The 26,464-nt window shown below is 39.7% G+C and overlaps 2 protein-coding genes across 8 annotated transcripts in view; both read left to right on the top strand.

Annotated features, from left to right (window-relative positions):
* LOC109473896 (calbindin-32-like) overlaps positions 1-15,650 on the top strand; it is a 42,142-nt gene extending 26,492 nt beyond the window's left edge. For 2 of the 7 annotated variants that reach the window (XM_019774033.1, XM_019774031.1), the window contains 11 exons: positions 2,128-2,184; positions 2,419-2,496; positions 3,983-4,038; positions 4,605-4,644; positions 6,925-6,927; positions 7,525-7,530; positions 7,797-7,850; positions 8,701-8,775; positions 10,367-10,408; positions 11,203-11,250; positions 14,469-15,650. In XM_019774033.1, the coding sequence (XP_019629592.1) occupies positions 2,128-2,184; positions 2,419-2,496; positions 3,983-4,038; positions 4,605-4,644; positions 6,925-6,927; positions 7,525-7,530; positions 7,797-7,850; positions 8,701-8,775; positions 10,367-10,408; positions 11,203-11,250; positions 14,469-14,591 (582 nt within the window). In that variant the 3' untranslated portion in view covers positions 14,592-15,650. Of the gene's footprint in view, positions 1-2,127; positions 2,185-2,418; positions 2,497-3,982; positions 4,039-4,159; positions 4,216-4,604; positions 4,645-6,924; positions 6,928-7,524; positions 7,531-7,796; positions 7,851-8,700; positions 8,776-10,125; positions 10,159-10,366; positions 10,409-11,202; positions 11,251-14,468 lie in introns of all 7 variants that reach the window. The other 5 variants (XM_019774032.1, XM_019774034.1, XM_019774036.1 and 2 more) reach the window with 5 other exon arrangements.
* Positions 15,651-25,561: 9,911 nt separating this feature from the next.
* LOC109473420 overlaps positions 25,562-26,464 on the top strand; it is a 2,142-nt gene continuing 1,239 nt past the window's right edge. Inside the window, exon 1 of the mRNA XM_019773281.1 lies at positions 25,562-25,946. Coding sequence (XP_019628840.1) covers positions 25,659-25,946 — 288 coding nt within the window. The 5' untranslated portion in view covers positions 25,562-25,658. The remainder of the gene's footprint in view (positions 25,947-26,464) is intronic.

Genomic DNA, 26,464 nt, shown 5'->3' with positions numbered 1-26,464 from the left:
TTTGTGGTGGGGGGGGGGGAGGGGCGCCTGGAAGAACGGCGATAGCGCTTGGCATTTTCGTCTGTCCTCCTCCTCTCGGTGACTTACAGAAGTAATATGAGGGTCTTACGAGAATGCCTTGATCGAGATATAATCTGTCAAGAGAGAAAAAAAGACGTAGTTTCTCTACAGCTTCGCAGCAAACGCAAAGAAAACGGTCATTGCACCTGGGGTGAAAAGTGTGCCTAACTATTGTCACAATGTCTACGCAATTAATTTGCTTGAAGTTAGTTATTTAGTGTCAACGAAGAAGTTAATTGCATTCATAGCCTGGACCATTGATAGCTGTTGTAATCTTCATCTATATCTTTGATGTACCACATTTTGGTACATGCCGTTTGCAGTCTGAAGACAGTAATTTAAACCCTCTCTTTAGCCCCTCTTTAGCTGATAATGATTTGGTTTGATATAGCGGTTACGCATACAAATCCTCATAAGTATGAAGGCTATTTCAGTGTAGATAACTTCTGTGTCGTCATTACTCTTACGTCTATATCATTTGTGTCCACTGTTGCCACAAATACGAGATTCAAGTCATCAGTGTGGTTTGATACAAACTGAAACTGTAACAGTGGGGGGTTTATAGGCGCTACCAACAGATTCGGCAAACGGGTCTAGACCTTTTAGCGGAGCAGTTGGAGCGTCTGGTTATGAAGCTCTGGTGCACGGGAGGTCGTGGGTTCGAACCCCGGCCCGGGACCAGAAGGGTTTTTATCTGTTTCCCCTGTTTCTTACAGTGGATATCGTAGAAAACAGGTTTTGGTACACCGTTACCTCTACATTATGGAGTAATGACGTTAGTGAGAAAGAGGGCAACTTTAAATTCGTTCTAATTTTAACTTTTTTTTTCTGTGAGGAAAATTATTTTTCCTTTTTTCGAGATTGCTGAGTTCCGACTGGATACGATCATGATCACTCTTCTCTCCGGCAGGCTATGTTGAAATGTTCGGGCGGAAGATGATCTGTAATTCACGACCAATTCCTCATCTTCACCAACGTCACATTTCACTGCCGCACGGCGTCTTCCAGGATTTGGCGTGTTGCAATTGAACCCTAAATCGTCGACGATTTAATAGATGTTTTTATAGCCACCTTCGCGCCGGAGAGATGGCTTGAAAATGTGTTTATTTCCTCCGGGTTTACCTGTAATTCCCGGCTTGATTGATACACCGACAGGACACACAATATTTGGGCACCCCGGCGCTGCATCGATTGGTTAAGAGTGATGTGCAGACGTGACCTGCATGAACAAGACGTCCTCTCCGTACTGTCCGCCATCTTACTTCTGTAGGGTGGAGATCTCCCCAACCAAGATCTTTCACATTCTTGAGTGGATAGTTATATATTCTTTCCTATAAGCTTGTCCATTCATTTTCATTAAACAGAGTACTAGTATGTCCTGCAGCTCTAGAGGCTCATTGGTGTTCATGACAGCAACCTGTGAGCCTAGCTGGAGAATCTTATCTTTTGCATCATCTCGATGATGAATGGGCAAATTAGGGAAACTGCCTCCTGTACTCTTGATAACCTTTGGACGGCTTCCGGTAAATAAGATGAACAATCGTTTGAGCAGTTGAACCCAGCTGCAGCCGCCATACGACGGTGGTCAGGCCTATGTTTTAGGGTTATCCGCTGTGCCAGGTCTTAGGGCTTATTGAGCGGATTCTCTGTTTTCTGTTTCTCCACTTCCTTCAGCAATGGGACAAAAGGCAGTACTTTACACAAGCCATCCGGTAAATAAGATGAACAATCGTTTGAGCAGTTGAACCCAGCTGCAGCCGACATACGACGGTGGTCAGGCCTATGTTTTAGGGTTACCCGCTGTTCCAGGTCTTCAGGCGTATTGAGCGGATTCTCTGTTTTCTGTTTATCCATTTCGTTCAGCAATGAGACAAAAGGCAGTTCTTCACACAAGCCACAAGGACACGAAAGTTGCAGTATACGAAGGCATAATATGAAATTATAAGGGAAAAAACTGTCCGCAATGCTATTTTAGCAAGTGATGAAGTGTACAAGCACTGTTCATCTACATATGATGCTTGATGTTCAGTACGTGCATGTATATAATACATTGCTCGCTTCTTACAGATCTGGCGGAAGTATGACGCCGACTGCAGCGGATATATCGAGAGCGAGGAATTAAGAGTAAGCACACGATCTCTTCTTACCTAATCGACACACTATTAAAACAAGCATTGACTTATCTATTTTATATCAAGGTAACAATAACAAGTCCGGTGATAGTTTGACATTGAGGATACCGTACACCAGGCACATCTCCAAAATGTTGCATGTGAAATTGAAAGACAAAATGTAAACACTACTAGAAGGAGAAAATTGAATTTACAACAACTCTTGATATTGCATCCTTTCCAACAGAGTTTCTTAACAGACCTGCTATCGAAGGCTGGGAAAGACGTCACCGAGGATAAACTAGCCGAATATGTGGAAACCATCGTAAGTACTGTCAACGATGTACAGATATAGAGCTATATATATCAGTGTACAAAATACTTTTTTGAACCAGGTTGCCCAGTGGGCAAAATTTAGGTTGCCCCTCAGAATTTTATGTTGCCCCACCTATACGTCACTACTTTCCTTAAATTAAGAAATGTTACATACATAAGCCTTTGACAATATTTCTAACAGCCTTTAGTTAACTTAATACCTAAAATTAAAAAGCATCTACCGGATACAGTGGTGCAAGCCAAGTGGGCATGATTTGGGGGGGGGGGTATTCAGGTAGCACACTGGGCTACCTGGGTTCAAAAATAGGTTGCCCCAAGTAAAATTTTGGCAACCAGGTATTTTGCACGCTGTATATGTTCATGTACAAACCTTTATATGCCTGAACGCACAGTAGGTGGCACTAGTGCTTAAATTGTTTCTAGAAGACATTGCACAAGCTATTACGTACAAGCTATTGCACGTCACATATAATGTGTAATTACACATATAATGTTAAATTGTATGAAAATATTAGACGTGTGTCATGAAAAATAGCGCATAATGTTATTACGTTACTTCTGTACAGTTAAATATAGTCTAAAGATTTCTTTTAATTTCGATAATAAGATGCCCATACTTGTCATAATAACTTGGTGTCCTACTTTACTATCCCACGTTTCCCTTCGATATTACCATTCCCATACGTATAATAATGAAATTAATATATTTCAAGATGTTTAATACATAACTGGGTTCTTAATAACACACACATAACAACATCAATCAATACGGAAAGAAATGTGTGATTAAATGTTGTCACCTCAAACTATTGAAATGTCCCACTCTAGCTTGCAAGCAGTCCTTGTAACAGAGACTACATAATATAAATTTTCGTATCTAGGCCCCTTTTTATTTCTTTAAAGTGATCAGTCAGTGACAACGGACGGAGTTTTGTAATCAGTTTGTGTCCGCATGTCCACAGCTGCAACTCAAAATCCCTTTGCTGCATTGGTTAGGCCACACCAATTTAATTTGTTGGTTGTCGGATTCGCCTCTCCATTTTTTTCTGATTTGCAAAATTTCTGGTTCTGAATCAATTCAAATATGCTCATATTTTGGTCCCAACAGTTGAGGAAAGTCCTTTTCTTCCTATATATAGTTGTTACAGTTTTTCCATCTATCAATGCAATGGTTTGATTAAAAGTTCAAAATTCATTGTTTAGATATCAACCCAGCCTTTTGTGTTGACTTCATGGCTCCTATCGTAGCATTTAGGGCTATAAGAAGATGCCTAGACCTGTTTTTATTTTTATTTTTTTCGCCATGTCGCTTCATATTTTTTTCTTAAAAAAATCCGGAAACCAACAAATGAAATTGGTGTGGCCTTAGTAGTTTGGCACGTCGTCTGCTAGATAAAAATGTGTATGTGGCCTCCTCACACTACTAACGCCCTGGACTAACCAAACTAACCCCACTAATGTTTCCCCCTCTACAGTTGAAGATGTTTGACTCCAACAATGACAGGAAACTGGAGCTGAAAGAAATGGCACAGTTCGTATCCCAAACCTTTTCTACCCTCCGTTCGTTAACTCGCTAACCATAACCAACCTAGTTAGTAGATTAGTCAGCGGAGATTGGTAGTTGACTCCAGGGTGAATGTATTCTCTCGCAGCTGAAGATATTCGACACCAATGAGGATGGCAAACTGGACCTAAAGGAACTGTCAAAGTTTGTATGATGTGTTTGTCTATAAGTGTACATTCCCCGTTTCTTATCACCCCCCTTGTGTTCGAATGCTGTCGGCTCTTGCTTGTAGCAGGCAAAAATTAAAAACAAAACCTATTGAAATTTTCCACGTATACCCACACCCAACTACACGAGCTCAGAAATGTTAAGTGTCTGACAAAGGATGACAAATCAAGAAGGAAATCTTTTTGCTGAAGAAAAAGAAGGCTGTCTTTGAAAGTATCTAGTATATATATCATAAAAGTTTGGGTACCTACTGATGTCCCACTAAACGTATACTTACTGTTGTTATGCCATATCATGTGATTAAAGCATATATATATTATAGCCACCCAATATTGTAAGTTTATTCACGTTCTTCCTTTCTGCAGGCTGCTCCCTGTCAAAGAGAACTTCCTCACGCAATTTCAGGTGAGCCGATGTTCCTGTATTAAACGTGTTCTAAACCCTGTGGCTATACTACCATTTCTAATATGTCGTCTACAGCTTGTCTCCAATGTCTATTTTTGTAAGACATCACCTAAACTTTAACACGTCAACGTTTGCTGAAGACAACCCAAAAAAGTGTCAAGAGTATATAAAAAAACGTCTACTGAAAATCTGAAGAACCTATGAAGAACTGCCATCGATGAAGTGTAAGGACTTCACTTATTGGCCAAAGCTTCTCAGTGCCTTTATCTATGCAACATATGTACAATGAAGTCTTACGACAATGTTTGAACCCCCCAAAACAGATGTTTTCCTTGCATAAAAGTTCATATGAGTTGGTAAAATACATGAAGAAAATTAAACTGTTCTCCAACTCAACGAGAAATTAACTCACCAGAAATTTTCGACTGAATCGGACAGTCTTCATCAGTTTTATGACCCAAGCACTTGGGTGATCAAGCTGATGAGTTATGAAAAACTTAAACTGTTCTCCAACTCAAAATTTCGACTGAATCACTCAGTCTTCCTGATGAGTTAATTTCTTTTTGAGTTGGAGAACAGCTTAATTTTCTTCAAGATCTTTTCCTTGCTGTAGAAGAGTATCGTCTGGTCTACTAGAGCCAGCTAACTGTAGAAATGGTAGTATGGCGTCACATCAGTTCTCTTGATCTTTGACTGTGGTTGTTCGTGATGCATCGTGTTGTTCTCTCTTTGTGAGACATTTTGCCTCTGGTCCTGTCGCCCCCGTCATGCTTGGTGGGCTTTTCTTCAACACTATTAACCCCCATCCCCGCATGAGACACATAAGGCCACAGCAAGTAAATTTTATGGATGACATCCTCCGCAGACTCCAAATCTAATGCGATAGGGCAAAAACAAAACAAGGCGGGCCAAAAAAAACAAGATTTCTACATTTTCAGTTTTTGTCATCGTAAACCTTGTTGATCAACACATGATATCTATATTGTTTACTGCCAACTATTACAACATGAGTTTCTCACTAAAAATAAAAGTTTTCAATTATTGCACAAATGATTTCGTTCGGTGGGAATATCACATGTACACAGCTACCATCACATATAAAGAAATGAAATACGCCATTGCATCAATTAAAGTAAAAGACAGAACATTAAATCAGAGCCTTGTCTTGTCTCCTCTCTTCGTATTTATCTGCCATCTACATTCCGGCATGGCAACAGATATCTATTTCGGCATGTTGACGACTGACATAGGGCAACGAAATTTCTTGTTTTTTTTCCAAAATCAGGCGAAAATCATTGCGCGCGCTGATGTCATCCATAGAAATTACTTGCTCTGGCCTAAGACTGTCTGCTGAGATTGCGTATGACCAATGACACTGGACAGAGTGGCGCGAAAACTTGTCAGGTGCATTCCTACCGACGATTCGTCATGGAACACTGTAGCACCAGACAGTCTATATCACACGGGGGCACTGACCTGTGTGTGACAGAACCCGATGCCCATTTAAGATAAAGAATGGAGTTTATCTGCGACACTGAAAGGAAATCAAACTTCCAGTGTTAACGGAAGATCGCAAGTTGCAAGGACACGCAGCAAATCATATCTATAGAATGATGTATCCCTATCTACACACTGAGACGTTGTCCAATCTAAGTACGTTGTGTTAGATGATGCAGAGTCTGGTTTTTGAAACAGCCATTTTGTGACGAAGTTTGATTCATGTACATGTCAATGGAAACTGAACAGTGCAAAAAAGGAATATTTTCAGAATCGGAGAGCCAAAAAAGTCGTTGGACATTCAATATGAACAGAATGTCGTAGTGTGTATTTGGATCTCAAGCACAAGCTGTGGGCTAACTCAGCGGGCAAGTATAACATACATGTTACGTCGATGAAGGTTAGACATCCAGGTAATAAGATACGCCAAAAAGCAGTTACTCGTGCAACTAGATATGATGTTGGAAACGGTCAGACGTTTCAGCTAGTATCCACTAGCTTTTGTCAGTGACTGAGAGACCAGAGGAGAAATGCAGGTTTATAAGTTGCATATCAATCAAAAGTTTGTGTGCTTATAAACCTGCATTTCTCTTCTGGTCTCTCAGTCACTGACGAAAGCTAGTGGATACTAGCTGAAGCGTCTGACCGTTTCCAAAATCATATTCAGTTGCTTGAGTAATTGATTTTTGGCGTAACATACGTGTTGTTTGTCGTGCCATGCGTCTGTGTCTCACGATTCATCGACACCATTTTTTCTCCCCCTCACGCTGTTCATGTACATAGATCGTGAGTATGCTTCCCTGGGAGGAACTCTTTACCTGACCTATCTGAGATATACACAAATGCTTACTACATTATCTGTCCATTGCTCATGTCTCCAATTTTGCATGCGTCCTGCTTTCGATGTCTGTTCAGTTGTGCTCGTGTCTTGCTTGCTGTATCTGGCAGTATTTTGTTAATACTATGATAAGCTCCTATACATGTAAACGCCTGAAAAGCGTTGTGGCCGGAAACAGCAATGTGGACTGCTCCCTAGTGGATAACCTAGATTTTCGTAGTCAAGCAGCCTAAGCTACAATGTTACTGGAATGACTGAGTCAACGCTGTTGTTAGATGCGTCAGTAAACCGTGGCAGCGATGAGTTCCAATTTTTTGCCTATGCATGAAAAGTATCTACTCGACGTACTCCAAATACGTTGTTACTAAGGAGACAGAAAGAAAATAACTGCGTGCCTTGATCATTTTAGTTTATAGACAAATGCCAATCATCTGCGTAAAACAGATAAGATTATCAAGGCCCTAATCAGCCTTGTGGAAACTGCATGTTATGACAGAATTGAGAATAATGTTTACCATTTTTCGTATGTCTTTCCCTCTCAACAGTTCGAGGTAAGAACTCCCTCCCTCCTCCCTGCTTTCTTCCTCACACAATCAAACAAATAAAAGTACTGACATTTCGAGACAACTGCAAAGCTCCTTTAGAAATAAAGTAGTCTCACTCTAAGCTATCATCATCTTGTAACTTTTGAGCGCGTAGTTTTTGTAGTTTGGTGGGTGGGAGATTCAAGTGTGGGCTGGTCACATAGGCCTTGCAAAGAAGCGCATTTTGCGACGACAGTGGAAGATCGTACATAAATGCTGTATCTTTTCCATAGGGGTCAAGGGTGAGCCGCGAAGAGTTCGACAAAATCTTCGCTCACTACGACAAGGTAAGATTTAACAAACAAAATGTAGGTCAGAATGTTTATTTGAAATAGAGAAATAGTTGAAATAGTTGTGCTGAGGTCACAATTCCCACACGGGGCCCGGTCCAGCTTTTGAGAACGAAAAGTACGCTAAAAACGGCAACAAAACACAGTAAAGTTTTTAATAATAATCATGGGCACCATTTCTGTATATTGTTGATATGAATTGTTAATTTTCTGTTCATACAAACAGCCCGGCCGGGCCCCGGTTTGGAAATATGACCTAAGCATTAGAGAGGGGCTGTCCAAAAAGTGATTTTAGTACAGTAGTATATGGGCATTAAAAATTATAAACATCTTTATGCTCACTGTAAGTCAAATTTTCAAATGTCGCTCTTGCCTTCTTCATGCGGAATGACTCATTAGTTGCACCACGTGATCTTGTGGAAATGTGACCAATGTGTAACGAGTCGTAGTGTCAGAAAGCCTGCAATGCCCACAGTCTCTGTTCAATGGCGTTTGTTTCGGCCCGATCTTAGTATATTGCATCTTCCCCCCCCCCCTCTCATGCGATGAATTGTAACGTTATTGCTGGTATAATAAATTTTAGATACAGTTCCCTGTAACCGTGCACGTACATGTATATGTGTAGATATGTCAATATTGTACGTTTGGGAATGCATCTGTAGCAGCGACACCTGTGCTGCAGTGCAATGTGAACCAGTCAGAATTGCCCTGAGGAAGGTATCAGATGGTCACCGAAACGTCGGCTGTGAATAAAACACTCGATAAATTGTGTAAAAAGAGCTGATCTGATGAAACTATTCCCGGATATTAAATTTTAATCGGAATCCCTAACTTGACATTCTTGCAGGATAAGAGCGGCACTATTGAAGACAGTGAACTGTGTGGGCTTCTGAAGGACCTGATGGAGCATGGCGAAAAAGACGTAAGTTTCATGCAGCGTCGTCTATCGGTTAAAGGCAGAAGTGCACATTGCAAAATATGGCCACTGTTGCCGTTTTCGAATTGCATTAAAATGCTGCATCATGTTCCTAATCTTAAACATTCAGTTTAAGAACAATGTCGATTCATACAATTGTCTAGGAATCACACAGCATTCACAAGATACATGTACTACTACTAGTATCCCATATCCAACCCAAACACTACACACTAATCAAAATATTTTTCAATAGATGGTTATAAAAGAAATTAATCCAACACAGATTCTAAGCAAAGTTTCTAATTAATGTATTTGATTGATGAGTTACAATCATTACAACATGAACATGTGCATACAAATCATGTCTTACACTATTGATACTTTATTTGTGTCTTGTTGTCTGTCTTGTACTTAGTTAGGTATCTTGTGTCTTTGAAGTTGCTCGAGTTATATGTTGATCTAACACTCTTTTCTGTTTCTCTTTCGTGTTGTCCGTGTGTGTTAAATGTTTCTTTTCTTACAGAATAAATGTTTCTAACAGTTTCAGTCTTTACTATGTCACACTGCCTCCCCCCACACACTTAGACCAATCCACATCCCATGTGTACAAGAGGAATGCTGCACCAGTTACTCAACTTGAGAGGATCGCACTTTCTAAATCTCATCTTTGATACACTGTGCTGTTACATTGTTGTACTTAGTGGACCAGTCTCATTTTAAATAGTGCACTTTTATGTGCAAAGTTATGTCAAAGTTTTCTTTCAAGAAAGTGAATGATATATTCTGTCAGACAGACTTTCATATGAAAAGTAATGTGTAACACTTGTATCAACCTCCCTTTAGCAATACTTTTATAATTAAGAATGCACAAGCTGATATTACAAGTCTGTAATCATTACCTGGAGGGACTGGTCCATCATATCTTGTCTAAATTATTGCTTCTTCTTTTTTCTCATGTATTATTGTCTTGTGATGTATAGCATCATATGAGAACAACTCTACTACAAAGAGCAGCCAGACAATTTACTGAAATGTCATTTTCTCACATTGTTCAGAAATCTATTATGCATCCGGCTCTAATATCACCATACAAAAATATATCCAATCAGGAAAGTTCATCTGTGTTGTTAGTTACCTGTTTAAAGTTAAAACTTTTGGTCCAACACAAAAAAGTTCTCTCACCTAGAGCTTTCGACCAGTCACTCTGGTCTTCCTCAGTAGATATATCCATGTGTGACGTTGCTCTTTGGTGGTTGTGTTGTGTCTACGAGCTCTGGTTTGTGTGTGCCATCGATGTCCAGTGGTCTGCCGGAGTGTATCACAACTTGTCTTGGTATCTTATCTTTTCAACAGACCTCCCACTTACCACAGACTCTTTCTGTTGAGGTAACCCCAGCCCTTTGTTTCCTACTGTAGCACCGCCCGAGCCCCCGATCACTAGGATCAATAACAAACGTAGAGAAGCTCTAGATGGCATGCTCAGTGTGTCGTCATAGACATGGCCCCTCAAGCTCTGTCTCACAACCCCCCCTGCATAATAACACTTACCGCGGCTTGCCATTCATATCTATTGTGTTTGGTGCCTATTCCACAGCAGGCAGACTGGCTTGGAAATGATTCACTTGGCTTTATAAAGGTATCGCACCCTCCTCGATCTGCCAAAATGCCATAGCTTGTGGGAAATGCCATCGAATCTGCTCCGTTTTGTTCTTCTTTCTTTTCTTTTTTACAAAACTGTAGAAATGTAGACGAGAGCAGAACTTCAATCACTGTTGCATGTCAAATAGAGTTAAAGGATAAGAATTACGGTTCATACTGTGAGCAGACTACTTGACACAAGTTAAAAGATTTTGCTCTGCAGTCTTTGCAAAATGAAAACCCTTGCTATTTTATACAGAACTGCAGAAGTCACATGAAAATAAACATGTGTCCTGCAGGTTTTCAACTTACACAAGGATGCACTCAATACATTTTTCAAATAAAAAACTTTTTGATAGCTAGATTCTGCTCAACTGCATTCCCATGCAAAAGAAAGGTGTGTTTTGAATCGACGGTTACAATAAATAACTATTTAAAAAATATCAAATCTAAGTGATATCACCACAAGGCTGATGCTAACTTATATCCCAGCAATTTTCCTGATCCAGTTGCTAAAAAACTTTGCTGCTTTTTGTCTTCTCCAGTATGGACCGTAATTGTTATGAGACAGAGACATGTCACAACATAAGCAAACAACTAACAGCATGCACTAGGTGTTGTCACAATTGCATGAACTGTCCAGTAGAAGAGACTTATACCAGTATTAAGAACTACACTATAGCCCTATCCATTTGGCTCTATAAAGACAATTCTAGGCTGAATTCAGTGATTTCTTTGAATTGTTGGTTCCTTGGAGACTTTTTAAGACTGAATCGTTTTCTTTTTGCCAAGGGCCTGCTGGGTTGGCTCCAGAAATTAAAGGCACGATTGACAAACAAGGTAATACCTTAACGCTTATTCCTTTGCTTGTGTGTCGCTGTGTTTGTGTGTGTTGCCTGCATGGAGACACAACTAAAAACGGGACACCAGACTAACTCAATAACCAACCCCGCCACTTTCTTTCAGAAACTATTTTGATTCCTACTTGTCTTACGTGTCGTGTTCCCGTACCTGTTTCTTAGCTGCCAAAGGCAAAAAATCAATTACATTTTAAAGAAGAGGTCTTAGGCCACACCAATTTGATTTGTTGGTTCTCTGATGTTTTTTCAGAAAAAAATATGAAGCAACAGGGCAAAAAAACCCCCCAGGTCTAGGCATCCTATTATAGCCTCCAAATGCTATGATAGGAGCCATGATGTCAACATGACAGGCTGGTTCAAAATTTAAACAAGGAATTTTGAACTTTTAATGAAACCACTGCATTGGTAGATGGAAAAACTGTAAGAACTAGGAAGAAAAGGACTGTCTTTAGCTATTCAGGGAAAAATATGAGCATTTTTTTTCAGTTGATTCTGGAACAGAATTTTTGTTTAATCATAAAAAAAGATGAAGCAGGCAAATCCGTGAACCAACAAATTAAAGTGGTGTTGCCTTATTTCACGTTAGGCGGGGTGGAGAGTAAGTAAGGGGTGCTTTATTGAAATTTGCAGAAGCCCAATCTTCGATGTCACAAGTGTCGGTTATTTCACTCAGGCATAACCTTTGTGTCAGGTATACAACTGGCATTGCAGAAGTCAACATAGATAAGGCCACGCCAATTTAATTTTATGGATGACATCCGCGCGCGCATTGATTTTCGCCCGATCTCAAAAAAAAAAAAATCACGTATCCCGAGGCTCTGGCCTGGCTTTAGGCCTGGGTAGTGCATGGTGGTGATAACTCTGGTTGACGGCAGCCAGGCTACCGAAGCTCCAAGACTCAAGAACTCAGTACATACGTACAGCAGTGTCGATTCATATATTCCGCAAAAAGCCAGCATGTGTCGGCCTGTCGTATACGTCGCTATGTAATGCGCCAAATCCAAAATACCAGGTTTGTATTCCTGTGGTTTTGTAGCATTTTTATTTTTGGCCGGATTTTTATTTTTTCGCCCGCGCGCACTAGTTTGGGGGTCTTCAGAGGATGTCATCCATAAAATTAAATCGGTGTGGCCTAATGGATTGTACTAGTATTGTGGAGAATGGAATGATATGATACTGAATGCTGTACCTACGTGAAGATAAATACAAACACCCTAAGACATTCATGTTTTTTCTTGAAAAGACTGTAACTTCATCATGAAGAAAATATTTTGCCTTGGGCATCAAGGATATGTCAAATATTATTTATAAGCTGGCCAAAATACATCACAATCAAAGTGTGAAAGGTATGATATCTTTATGATATCAGTGATTTCCAAGACCCTAAGAAGACAAAAAATGCAGGGCCTCATAGCATAACCTGATCAAAATACATGGTGCTGAACTGCCATCATCTACATTTTGGCCATCATCTATGTTTTTAGAAAATACATGATATCTTTATCATATCCATGATACAATCTTCAGGATCTTAAGAAGACAAAACTTTAGGGCCTCATCATAGCATAATTTGATCAAAATTCATGGTGCTGAAATGCCATCATCTACATTTTGGCCATTTAGAAAATACATGATATCTCTATGCTATCCATGAATCAATTTTCAGGATCCTAAGAAGACAAAACTGTAGGGACTCATAACATAATCTGATCAAAATACATGGTGCTGAACTGCCATCATCTACATTTTGGCCATCATCTATGTTTTTAGAAAATACATGATATCTTTATCATATCCATGATACAATCTTCAGGATCCTAAGAAGACAAAACTTTAGGGCCTCATAACATAATTTGATCAAAATACATGGTGCTGAACTGCCATCATCTACATTTTGGCCATCATCTACAATTTTAGAAAATACATGATATTTCTATGCTATCCATGAATAAATTTTCAGGATCCTAAGAAGACAAAACTTTAGGGCCTCATAACATAATTTGATCAAAATACATGGTGCTGAACCGCCATCATCTACATTTTGGCCATCATCTATGTTTTTAGAAAATACATGATATCTTTATCATATCCATGATACAATCTTCAGGATCCTAAGAAGACAAAACTTTAGGGCCTCATAGCATAACCTGATCAAAATACATGGTGCTGAACTGCCATTGTCTACATTTCAGCCATCATCTACAATTTTAGAAAGTACATGATATCTCTATGTTTTCCATGAATCAATTTTCAGGATCCTAAGAAGACAAAAACTGCAAGGCCTCATAGCATAATTTGATCAAAATACATGGTGCTGAACTGCCATCGTTTACATTTTGGCCATCATCTATATTTTTAGAAAATACATGATATCTTTATCATATCCATGAATCAATCTTCAGGATCCTAAGAAGACAAAACTTTAGGGCCTCATAGCATAATTTGATCAAAATACATGGTGCTGAACTGCCATCATCTACATTTTGGCCATCATCTATGTTTTTAGAAAATACATGATATCTTTATCATATCCATGAATCAATTTTCAGGATCCTAAGAAGACAAAACTGTAGGGCGTCATAGCATAATTTGATCAAAATACATGGTGCTGAACTGCCATCATCTACATTTTTGTCAGTCTATTGGAAGCAATTTAGTGCCAACAAAACAGAATATCTTGATCATTCAATACAACAAGGAGGCTTTTGATATGTGAAAATCATATGCATATAACATCTGTGTCCATAATATCACCAGGGTCCATAATATCGCCACCTTGAGAAATAGTGTGTTTAAAGATATTTTTACTGCAACATACCCTAGGTATGTACATTTGATGTGTGAAGGAGTGCATACCAAAAGTATGTTACAGTAAAAATATCTTAAAGCACACTGTTTCTCAAGGTGGCGATATTATGGACCCTGGTGATATTATGGACACAGCTGTTACTTACAGATGCAGGTCTAACTTACATGCTCCAGGTATTTGTGATGAAATAATGTTTGCTAGTCCTAAAAGTTGTGGTCACGATAAAACATTACTACCAATTGATAATTCAAGAAAGCTTATGCCAGATAGTCTATGTGAGTTGTGCATGTTTGAAAATACACTATTATTATTTTAGCAATTATGTAGACATTTGGTACTGTTTCAATGTTGTGTATATACAAAAGATTGATTGTTGTTTGTTTTGACAGGAGTTGGACGCCAAAGTACTTGAAGAGAACAAGGAACTGTTGTTGAAAATCTGTGACATTGACAAGGATGGCAGGCTGAGCAAGGACGAACTTGCCATGCTCCTCTGTGACGCGGAACTGTAGATTGCATGCGTGGCTGGCAGACATGCACCCCAGCTCACACATACAGCGCATTGCTGCGTGTGACATTCACGTGACGTTCACGCGATACTGCCCGAGGCCCGTCATAAGTTGCCACGCTTCTAGCGGGAATAGAATGACAAACAAGTGAGGTTGCTTGATTAACTTACTCTACAAGTTCACAGTTTGACCGTTGTTAAAAACGTCACCTAGCTTACTATATTCTAAAATGCTGGGCAACAACTTTAGAAGATTAAGAATGGCTACAGTGTCAACAGACTTTGCAGCAGCTCAAAATGGCTTAACAATTGTTCAACTTCTGTAATAATAGCTATTGATATTTATATAGATGGGGGAAGTGAAAGGAACTTCGTATGTTTCATATGGACTGGAAGGGCTTGGGGTAGAATGGAATGACTGGATATGATACACTGTCCTTGTAGATAGAGGTACCTATACTCTAGAAACATGAGAAAACTAACCATAGCCATAGATTAGTGTATGAAACAAATGACAAGATTGCACCGACAAATCATTCGTATTGTATGTAATGCGATAAAAACGCCCCATGTAACTTAGATTACTTTCCCATCCTTGCTGGAATCAATTTCTTTGAGGCATTAATAGAATTGCTTAATGCTTAATCTCCAATGTATATCCACAATGTACCAAGCAAATGGCAAGGGATAGAATTACGTTATGTTGGAATGGATGGACACAAGCAAACTGCCTGGTTTTGTGGTGACCGAGGCTTTTACAAACTGACTGACCAAACATGTCAGGAGCAAAAATATGGAAAAGTTTGGAAACAGATTATCACGTGATTCTATCTCAAAATAGTTGAACATCACCCTTCCCATCCATACGACTCCTGGTAGTGACTCCCTCAATCATCTCACTTCTTGATCATCACGCGACATCCCTCAATAGATGTAAGTATAACATGATAATGGATAAAACCTGTAAATAAGATAGTGGCGTCAATGTTGGTGTGTGTACCTAAAGAGCAAAGAATGTCTGCCGTATTTGTAGAAAATAACAACTGTAGAGAGTAGAGAGCTAGCTACACTGGCTAACAACTATACCTGATGTTCCAATCATTTGAACTAACTGCAGAGCATAAGCTGTTGTGAGATTTTGTATTCTGCAGTAAGTTTGACCGGCAACTTAATGACCAATGATACTGTCAACCTACTGTATAACTCATTACCTTGTAAGAAGCTAGTTCGACTATTAGGCGTAGTAAAATGTTTCTATTGTTGCCCATGAACAGCGGTTCGATGTAATGTTACAGAAACGATATGGGACAAGTGCGAGCGCCTTGATAACTGTGTAGCACTCTGTTGGAAGAGTAGTGCTGAACAGTGATCGTCGCAAAAGGTCTAGATGCTTACCTGCAGTCAGTCTTTCATAATGTGTGCTGATCAACACCTTTGCATACGTTTGTCTGCATAATGTTAGCGACTGAAGTCTATCATTATATAACCACCAGAAGGATTACAGGCAGCGTGGAAACTGTACGGTAGATACATTTTGCCGTCATAGAAAGAGCTGGTTCGTAGGCAAATGTGCATGTAAGAGCTGTGTGGAGTTAAAAAACCAACATCTTGTCACCTCCTTGTCTGTACTAATCCCACGTGAAAGCGACTATAAAGCGAGCTTTCGAACAAAATCTAAAGAAAGGAACTAATTGACATTAAACCGCCAAGCAATAAATATGAGAAGAACCTGCCAGCCCTCCTTATCAATGAATTTTCTTCTACAAAAAACTTAGGTTAGATGGTAGTTAGTGTGTACAATTTTAAAAGTATTTAGGGGAACCTTGTAATCACATGGTGCAATATTCCTTTCAGCGTGCATGATATTATCATTGTAACCTGTAGCGTTTTCAATGTTCTTTCTATCCTATTCAGCTATCTTAAACATGATAATTAAATTGAATGATGGGTAATAGAGTAACGCATGTGAATTGCTGGTAAACTTTGACCCCAATGTGGTCGTACGCATGATAGGATAGTTCTGGAAGCGGCAGACAGTAGTATCAGGAAGAAAGAAACGTGCGATGCCAAATGCACGGCAAACACTCTCTGGTTGTTGTCTGATGACATGTTGCTCTTAAAGATGATAATTATTTCGTCGACATCTGAAAGAAAAAAATCATCAACACACGATGTTCAAACTGCATGCATGGTTGTCATTTTTGGAAATGTTACGCCGGGATTTTGAGAGATGAATAAATCGTTTACAACCAATCGCAGTGTGTTTGTTTCTCTTTTTTTCACAAGGAAGCATTACAGGTATATTCTCTCAGGCAGGGATATTGGTAAGGTATGCCTCCATTGCCAAAGAAATTTGGGCTGTATTCCTGTTCATAACCTTCATCATCCTCCACATTGGGCCATGTTGATTTGATTACATGGATGACATCCGTGCCTCGCATGAATTTTTGTCTATACTGTAAATCACACAAGACACCTGCAAAATGAGCAAATATATGCCGTTAATTGCCAAAAAAATAACATTTGTAAACAATACTAATGTCGTAGAATGACAAAGTTGATTCCAAAGGAAAAGTCGGTTAGATACAAAGGTGTCACCTTATGGAATAAACTAACTCCAGCCCTAAAGAATCCTACCTTGTCTCTTCTCTCACTTAAACAAGCTTTGAAAAACCATCTGATTAACGAACCTAGCCCCCTGTAGTAGTTTTATTTAGTGTTTTCTCCTATTATAACTCATACCAATTATTATCATTACCTTATTTTCATTGTCATTAACTTATACCATACATTATGTCATTATCCTTATTGTATTATTTCCATTTTCTATTGTATTATTTCCATTTATTAATTATATTTAATTTTGTATAGTTTAGAGGAGGAGGGCCTAGTATAAGCACGCCATGCTTCTCCCCTCCTCCTGCACCTGTTTTATCATTGTTTTTATATTATTATTGTCCGTCTTGATAATGTGCAAACAATAAAATCAAATCAAAGGAAAAGAAGAAAATTCAATTTTTTTATCGCCCTATCGCACAAGATTTGGAGTTTGCGGAAGGAGGCATCCATGAAATTTACTTGCTGTGGCCAAATGAGATATTCCCTGCAGCAACCCCATCTGCAAGTAGAAATAAAACAGCGAGCTTCCTCAGTATTCCTGGCACAGTAGGGAACTAAATCATTACTAACTTTCCTTGGTGCTGAAATGCCATCTGATCACTGCATTGTAGTAAAACTGCAAAACTTGTGGAAAACAGCAGTAACTCCATTCACTTGATAGTAGAAGATTATAGTAGGTTCTACTTTATTGCTGTATAGTGGTGCATACCGGTTCACTGGACTTGGATCTGGACTTAAAAGAATGTTTAGGTTCAAGTCCAAAAAAACCTAAAAGTCAAGAACCGAGTCCGGACTTATTACCATAAAATACCATTTTACATACCCCTTTTTTTCCAAACCACCTAAAACCTTCCGTAGATTGCAAAATCTTTGCTGCAAAATGAAGAAAACATTGCCATCGGGCATTGTCAAATACCGGCCTCCATGTTATGTGGCCAAAGTTTCACTCAGACAACATTGCAAGGTTGCCAACATGCAATTTTGTATATGCCATGGGTTTAGGTCCGGACTTACAAGTCCGGAACTGAACCTAAACCTCTGGACTTGAATCCGGACCTGAACCTAAATGTGGGTTTAGGTATGCATCACTATTGCTGTATCATCATTTGTTGTCTACAGTGGGGGGGGGCGGAGTGTGCGTGTGTTAGTCATTGCTGAATATACTAGTAATTTTCCTCAATATAACAACTATAAATTCAAGGAAGGGGAAAGTATTCATAAACTTGAAACTACTTTTAAAGTGATACAACAAGGATGAGTTTCTTTCGTGGAAAAACTAAAGCAGTAGTTGGATAAGTAGATAGCTGACCTGGAAAATGGCACATGTCAATCCTGTTGTTATTGATCTGCAATTCGTTGCTTTTCGGACAGATGTCGCTGTTGAGCTGTGAGGCAAGAATAGGTTTCCGGATTTGCAGATGCATATAAGGGTTCTCAAGCGCCTAAGGGCAATACTTTCCAAAATCCTTAAGTCCAAGTCTAGGAATTAAGGAGTTAAATAGAAACAAACAAAAGTTGAATCTGAGTTCGGAAACTGAGGAAAGATCAGAAAAATCGCCGGCTACCAGGACATGAGGACATCTGGGGACGTCTCCATCCTTGCGTTGCCTCTGGTGACCCGCCTCTTGTGACCATTTACGTCATCACAGTTTAAATGTCACAAAGCAAGACGGTGGCGTAGGGGTCGGTGATGGAACGAGTTAGGACAAACTTTGACGTGATTGTCTCTAGCCTAATTAAGCACATTCATTAAAAACTAATGATTGCGAATTGTAGAGTGCGTGCAGTATAGCTAGAAAAGTCAACAAAGTTGGACCATGTAGACTAGAAATGCAAATGTCCCTTTCCAAGTCAGGAGAAAGCTTCAAGTTTCAGCCTCTCGTGACCGCCCCTGAGATAAATATGGGCAGGACCCTATTCAAAACTTTTTAATGTGCTGTAAAAGTTTAGGAAAGTTTGGGAAATACCACAGTAGACAGAGGTGGTGTGCCGATGTGCCCATGTGGACGTTACCTAGCCTCTACCGGGCTTAGGGAGGCGGCTGGAAAGAGTAAAAATCGGCCAAATACTGAAATAGAGAGACAAGCATGCCAAGGGAGTTTGTCCGCTGAGAGAACATTTCGCCGCACCCCAACCAGGCTTGGGAAAGTTTCAGAGAGGTCAGGAAAATTTCAAGTCCATAGCGGTACATTTTCCCATCAAAAGAAACAAAAAACTCCTAGAAATACCATCCCGATTATGTTGCCGATCAAGATATTGGTACAGGCGAATAGTGTGAAACACTATATTATTCAGTTTAAACAATATTGATTATGACCATTTATCAACCAGATTCCACCTGCCGGGGTTGAATGCCAGCCCAGAGATAAATCTGGCGGAAGCATATATTGGAGTAAGGCTCGAGCCACTATTCCCCGCCTCCTTCAAAACAACAATAAGTTTGGCATGATCCGTTCAAAATCGAAAGAGTGCTTTATATATTATAAGTTTTTTTCTTTGCTGAGCCCTGTGTCCCCTACTATGATAATGTAATAATCCAGACGACGGCCATTTTGAATCGGGGAATGGCTCGCCTGTGCTGAAATCGTGCTTCGGGCTGATTTTTTTTTCAAAACAAATTTTTGGGTACTTTTTAGAGTTTTCGTCTTTAGAATGTTTTAATAAAGTGTGCAGCAGAATGTTTGGGAGTTTTCCCTGTGGATTTGTGCCGTTCTGGTGATGTTTTGAAGAGAAAATGCGGATTTCCTGACCGGGCGAATTTTGGACTCTTTTTTGGAGAGGACAAAATGGCGAGACAGTGTTGGGAAGAGTAGCGTGGCGTGAAGACGACTTTGCATATTGTTGCAGGTAAACCAGCAAATTGTTTGGCTCCCCTAGCAACTATAGGACGAACATGTCAAGTTATATTCCGTAAGAATTACAGTACTAAGAAATGACCTAGCTCTGTATTAGAGAGCGACCGCGTTTCTAATTACCTACATGAAAAATGGAGGTATTGTTTTTGGCGTGTCTGTCCGTGTGTGTGTCTGAAGAGAACAGACTTTGTAGTGTGTGTTTCTGCAACGTTGTAGTCGGCATAACTTCATAACACCTTTATGGATTGTGATGATATTTAGTATGCTGATAAGTCTTAGGAAGACAAAGGTCAAGGCCAAATATGGGCCTCCTGGTGGATGACCTTGGTACTGAAGCAGAACATCCAGTTTTTGTATCTTTTGTCCTGATCATGAACATGCTATGGTCTTGACTTTTTGGTGACAGATACTAGTAGCTTTTCCCATCAGGAATACATGTAAGTGGTGTAGGTTTGGTTCCCCTAGCAGCTTGTTTTGGAACTGCAGGGGACTTTCTGGAATTAGTTCGATTATACAATTTTATCACTTATTGTCACAAAAACAATCCTCTTGTATCAGTAGGTGTGTCCCGAGGGTCAGCTGTCCTGACTGGGAGAAACCGGTGATGACTGGCATCTAATGTGCAAACCAGAAAACCTGACTAGATGAAGGCTCAACAATCCAGTTGACTTGAAGACATAGAGTGAAAAGATTTTACAGGTGAGACAATTTATTGAAACTTACCGGTACTATTTATTTCTTCCAAGATATAAATTTTGGAACAAAAGAAAGTTTGGATTTTTACAATTATGTTACATTCCCCAGTGAAAAGAAGTATGTTGCAGGCAGTGTAATTATGACATCCTAGTTCTGACTATAAGATGTGAATTGCTCCCATACAATGTATGTGCTGACTTTTGTTTTCCTCTTCATATGACTTGTGGTGGATTCTCTACATACTGAAGAAAGGACCAGACTTTTACCAGTAAAGCAGTGAGAAAAGACACATGGGTCACAGGTTGTGAGTATAGTTTATTTGTGCAACACAACCAAGTACACACACCTGCATACATTTCTATCCTTATACCCTCTAACTCTGCTTTGCACAATTTCCTTTTCCACTTACTTGTAACCTTCACTGTCAAACTTACATGGTGGTTAAATTTGGCTCATATTTGAACCAAATGCATGTTCCACTAGCAGACAAGTACAGAAAAACTTCATGCCATTTTTCACATGTAGCGTTACCTTGTATCAGAAAGAAATTTTTGCACAAATAAACTGTTCTCTGGAAAGTACACCTATTCAGTCATTTAGGTGTGGACATAAATGCTATATTGCAAATTCAAATTGCTATTGCAAATTCAAACATCAAGGAGCGTCCAATTAATGTTGTTGTTGGAACAAAAAGATTTGTGTTTTAGGGAATTTTTTGTAGAATCACTAGTTAACAAAACTCTTGTCCAGACTATTTTGAAAAATTTCACAGCTAGCCCCAAATTGTCTCAAGTAACTTGATACTTTGCTGAATGTGCCCAGCCACAGAAAAGAATATCAGACCACCATGCTCATTTCTCTTTTACACTTCTCACTTAACTTTCACAACTCTTTAAATGCTTCACATTCTGGACTTCTTGTCTTTATCTTTACTTGCCTTTACTTACAACATCTTTCTTCACCCTTTTGCTAAACCCTTCACTCAAACTTGCATGGTACATCACCCTTTTCCTGACGCTTTGGACCTTTGCACTTACCAGTAAATTCCCTAACCACTTAAACTCTTCACTTAAAATCTTCCTCTGCTTTTGCACGCTCAACTTTTCAGTCGAAGGCCCCTATTCCACTACGGTAAAATTGTCCGGATCAAGCCGAATTGATTCGCTTCTGCTTCAAGCCGGATCAAAGTGAATTAATTCGGGTTGATCCGGACAATTTTACCGTAGTGGAAGTGGGGCCTTAGTCACACCCTAACTTGCACGGTACGTCACTCACTCTTGTCTGCGCTCCGATGCTTCACTTACATTCTCCTTTCCTTGCATTTTAGCCTGGGTGCCATCCTTCGTAGTTTTTTTCCCCGCTCCCTAATGCCACGGCCCAGCAACATTAGGGAGCGGACGAAAACGACGGAGGATGGCACCCAGGCTACTTGCCTTTCATCCTTTAACTCTGGTTTTAATTGCACGGTACATCACCCTTTCTTGTGCTCCACGTTTCCATTCAACTTTCCCAAACACTTAGTCACACTCTTCTTCCACCTTGAACACAAGACAACACTCCACTCTGAGGGTCTGGATGCCTTTTTTGAGAAGCCGATCACTGTTGTTGCAAAATGTAATTGGCCACTTGAATTCCACATTGTTATCCTGAATTCATTGCAAAATTGTCAATTTGGACCTGAACACTTGCTTGATGAATTTTTTGCCAAAATCCTGCCTGCCAAGAAACACTTAGCATACGTGGGATCCTCAAGTAGATAATTAATTGGATTAAGGTTTTCCCGCCAAAAAACTTAGTATATGGGCATCCTGACCTTTGACCTTTACTCATTCTCTGAACACCTAGCCACCACACTTCTCTGCTTGCTACACCCAACCAACTCACACTGTTCCAATTTTTTGCTTTGCACCTTTACGCTTAACTTCTCCAAACACTTTGTGATACTCATGCTATGTCAGACCAACCTTCCGAAACACTTAGTTACTTGAGTGAGACTTTTCTGCCAGAATGATTGTCGCTCTACTGGTCAGTCAATTGCACAGGAATGCTGGTGTGTCGAAACACCGTGTCTCCGCAAAGACATCCCCAGGGGAGCAAACTTCTGTGCATTGACTGACCAGTAGAGCGACAATCATTCTGGCAGAAAAGTCTCACTTAAGTAACTAAGTATTTCGGAAGGTTGGTCTGACATAGCATGAGTATCACAAAGTGTTTGGAGAAGTTAAGCGTAAAGGTTCAAAGCATTGGAACAGTGTGAGTTGGTTGGGTGTAGCAAGCAGAAGTGTGGTGGCTAGGTGTTCAGAGAATGAGTAAAGGTCAAAGGTCAGGATGCCCATATACTAAGTTTTTTGGCGGGAAAACCTTAATCCAATTAATTATCTACTTGAGGGTCCCAATTATCCTTAGTGTTTTTTGTCAGGCAGGATTTGGGCGAAAATGTTTTTACACAATTCATCAACCAAGTGTTCAGGTCTAAAGTGACAATTTTGGGGAAGTAAAGATGCCAATTACATTTCCCGACAAGAATTAAAACAATTAACTAAGGCCACACCAATTTAATTTCTTGGTTAACGGATTCGGCCGCTTCATTTTTTTCTGATTTGCAAATAAAAATAAAAATTCAGAATCAAGTGCAAAATGCTCATATTTTGCCCTAAACAGTTTAAAACAGTTCTTTTCTTCCTAGTTGTTACAGTTATTCCATCTTTCAATGCAGTGGTACTAGTATCATTAAATGTTCAAAATTCATTGATTAAGTTTTGAACCAGCGTGGTATGTTGACTTCATGGCTGGATCCTATCGTACCATTTTGGGCCATAATAGGATGACTAGGCCTGTTTTTATTTTTTTTTCGCCCGCCCGCTCCATTATTTTTCTTTAATTAAAAATCCGTTAACCAAGAAATCAAATTGGTGTGGCCTAAGTGAAGGTCTCAAATTTTTTGGTGGGAAATTTCAGTGTAAGGGTCCAAAGTGTTGAAAAAGTGTGACATAATGTGTGAGTTAACTTAAATAACAGGCCTACATACATCAATCAACCAAACCTAGCGTCAAAGCCCCTCTCTGTTAGCGTAGTAGGCCTGATGACGGACAAATTTGTAAGTCAACAAGTCTACTACACAGAATTGAAGCATATAAGTTTGAACCCTGGGACAGAAATTCCTCCTCCAGGCTTAAAAGCCCAGGGACAAGAATTGGAAATATAGAACAAACGGGAAGAGAGGAATTGTATTTTGTCAAGCAGTGATATAAACTCAAACTCTGTTATCACTGTTAACGTACTTAGCTTGCAGCTATTCAAACCTCCTGCTCCAAAATCCAGGCCCGAGGCCTAGTCTCAAGCTCATCAAATAAAGTCTGCCAGCACAAAACATTACTGTCAAACTCTACTACTAGTACTAGATCTACATGAGACGACCCTGAAGTTTCCAACAGAAGGTTGGCATTGCTACAAGTCAAAACTCTTAAACAGTGCTTCGTCTACCGTGTAATCACCTTACTACCAATTGTGTATATTCTTGTTATTTAGTTTGGCTACGTTTGTAAATATTAATGATATTTTGTTGTTCCCTAAAGCTATGTAATTCAGTCTTTTGTACAATACATTGTTATTATAGGCTGCAATGTTGTCTTAGTTTTATGTCAATTTGCAAATAAACCATTTATATATTTACATGTACATTTTAACAATATCTCTTTTACGACTGCCCTTTAAAGGCCACACCAATTTAATTTCTTGGTTAACGGACTTTTCTAAAAAATAATGGGGCGGGCGAAAAAAATAAAAATAAAAAATAAAAACAGGCCTAGGCATCCTATTATGGCCCAAAATGGTACGATAGGAGCCATGAAGTCATCACACCAGGCTGGTTCAAAATTCTGACAATGAATTTTGAACTTTTAATGATACCACTGTATTGAAAGATGGAATAACTGTAACAAGAAGTATGAAAAGGACTGTTTTCAACTGTTCACGGCAAAATATGAGCATTTTGCAGTTGATTCTGAATTCTTATTTTTATTTGCAAATCAGAAAAAAAAATGAAGCGGCGAATCCGTTAACCAAGAAAATAAAATAAATGTATGTAGTTACTGTTGCAATGATTGACTTCAAAACTTGACTGTCTACAGTACCTAAACTCCCCTTAAATGCATGCTACATTTCAAGTAGAAATCCTAATTGCATAATGTGTCAACCTCTCACTTTGTTTATTACTATATTAGTGGGAAGGTCCCGATCACGCTTTACACTAAATTCTACAAGAAAGCGGCCACGATCTATTGTTAATTTGTGCATAAGATATGCTAAACACATCGATAGACTTCGAATTACGCAAAATTCAAATGGCAAGGCCCAAACCTACTACGTCACTTCTTCCCTGTACAAGACCTACCTACCATTCAAATTTCGTGACCCTAGCACGTCCGGATCATGAGATAATCAAAAACGGAAGTTCAGCTGCGGTACCACAACAAGCCACCTGAGGAGGCCCAAAATCTAATCATTTCTAGGTCTCATCAAGTATGAAGACAGTCCATTTAAGCCTTCTCGAGTTTACAGACACTCACGAACACCTCATGAACTTTCATGATAATAACTTTATTGTTTAACACTTGTAACTGGTACAATGTATTTAATCTCCAAGCAGATCATACGGTAGCAGCATTGGCCAGAGGAGTGTCCATTAGCTAATGTAGGCAGAGAAACAGCAAGAGTAGATACACAAACTATGCTAAAATACAATTCTAACAGTTAATCCATAGCTATAGTAACTTTACTCAGTTTCAATGCTACCAATCCTACTTGGTGGCGACTTTAACTTACCAGGCTGGGATTGGGGGAATAAGACATTGAAACCCAGAACCAGTCATTCTGCAAAACACAGACAATTTGCTGATTCAATGCAAGATAATGGCCTCACCCAAATAGTGGAAGACCCAACTCGCGGTGTAAACACCCTGGATCTCATACTTACAAACCGCCCGGCACAGATAAACAGAACTCAGGTAATCCCCGGGATAAGTGACCATCTTGCTGTGTACACAGAGTTGGAGGTGAAACCTCTGAGGCGGCGGCAAATCCCGCGCAAAGTCCCTATTTATGCCAAGGCTAATTGGGAAGGCTTCAGAGAGTTTGCAAATAACCTAGCTGATAAAGTACGGGCCGCAGAGCCATCATCTAATATAAACCACCTCTGGAACATTTTGAAAAACGGACTCCTTGAGGGGATAAACAGGGCTCGAACTTAACGATGTCCCGATGTCCCCTGGCCACTAAAATTTCGGCCGGGACAACTGAAAAATCACTTTGGGACATTTTTGGGACACTGGAAAAATAACGAACATTCACAATCAGAATGTCAGCCGTTCATACGTTTGTCAGGCGCGCAACCCATTTTTGGGCCTCACCAAAAGCTGCCGAATTCGATATACACTCAGCTGAGCAGCGCGTGTGGCACCCGTGTACGCATGTGGCCACTATTTTGTCGCCCCGCCCATCGCCTTTGATCTATTGCAGCCCGCCGCCTTGGCGCCACTTTCCCACGCCAGTTCCAAGACATTCTATCCATGTAAACAACATTCAACCAATCACAGCTTCCATCCAATCAAGGCATCTGCCATATATGGCGAACTGTAACTGTTTAATGTTCGGATATTTCCGGAGATGCTCGGGAGATCAGCTGACGATGCCAAATATAGTGAACCGG

Source organism: Branchiostoma belcheri, unplaced genomic scaffold, assembly GCF_001625305.1.
Source record: "Branchiostoma belcheri isolate BF01 breed outbred unplaced genomic scaffold, Haploidv18h27 scaffold3, whole genome shotgun sequence".
Classification (NCBI taxonomy): domain Eukaryota; kingdom Metazoa; phylum Chordata; class Leptocardii; order Amphioxiformes; family Branchiostomatidae; genus Branchiostoma; species Branchiostoma belcheri.
Note: the sequence above shows the minus strand (reverse complement) of the source record. Positions and strands in the feature narration are given on the sequence as shown.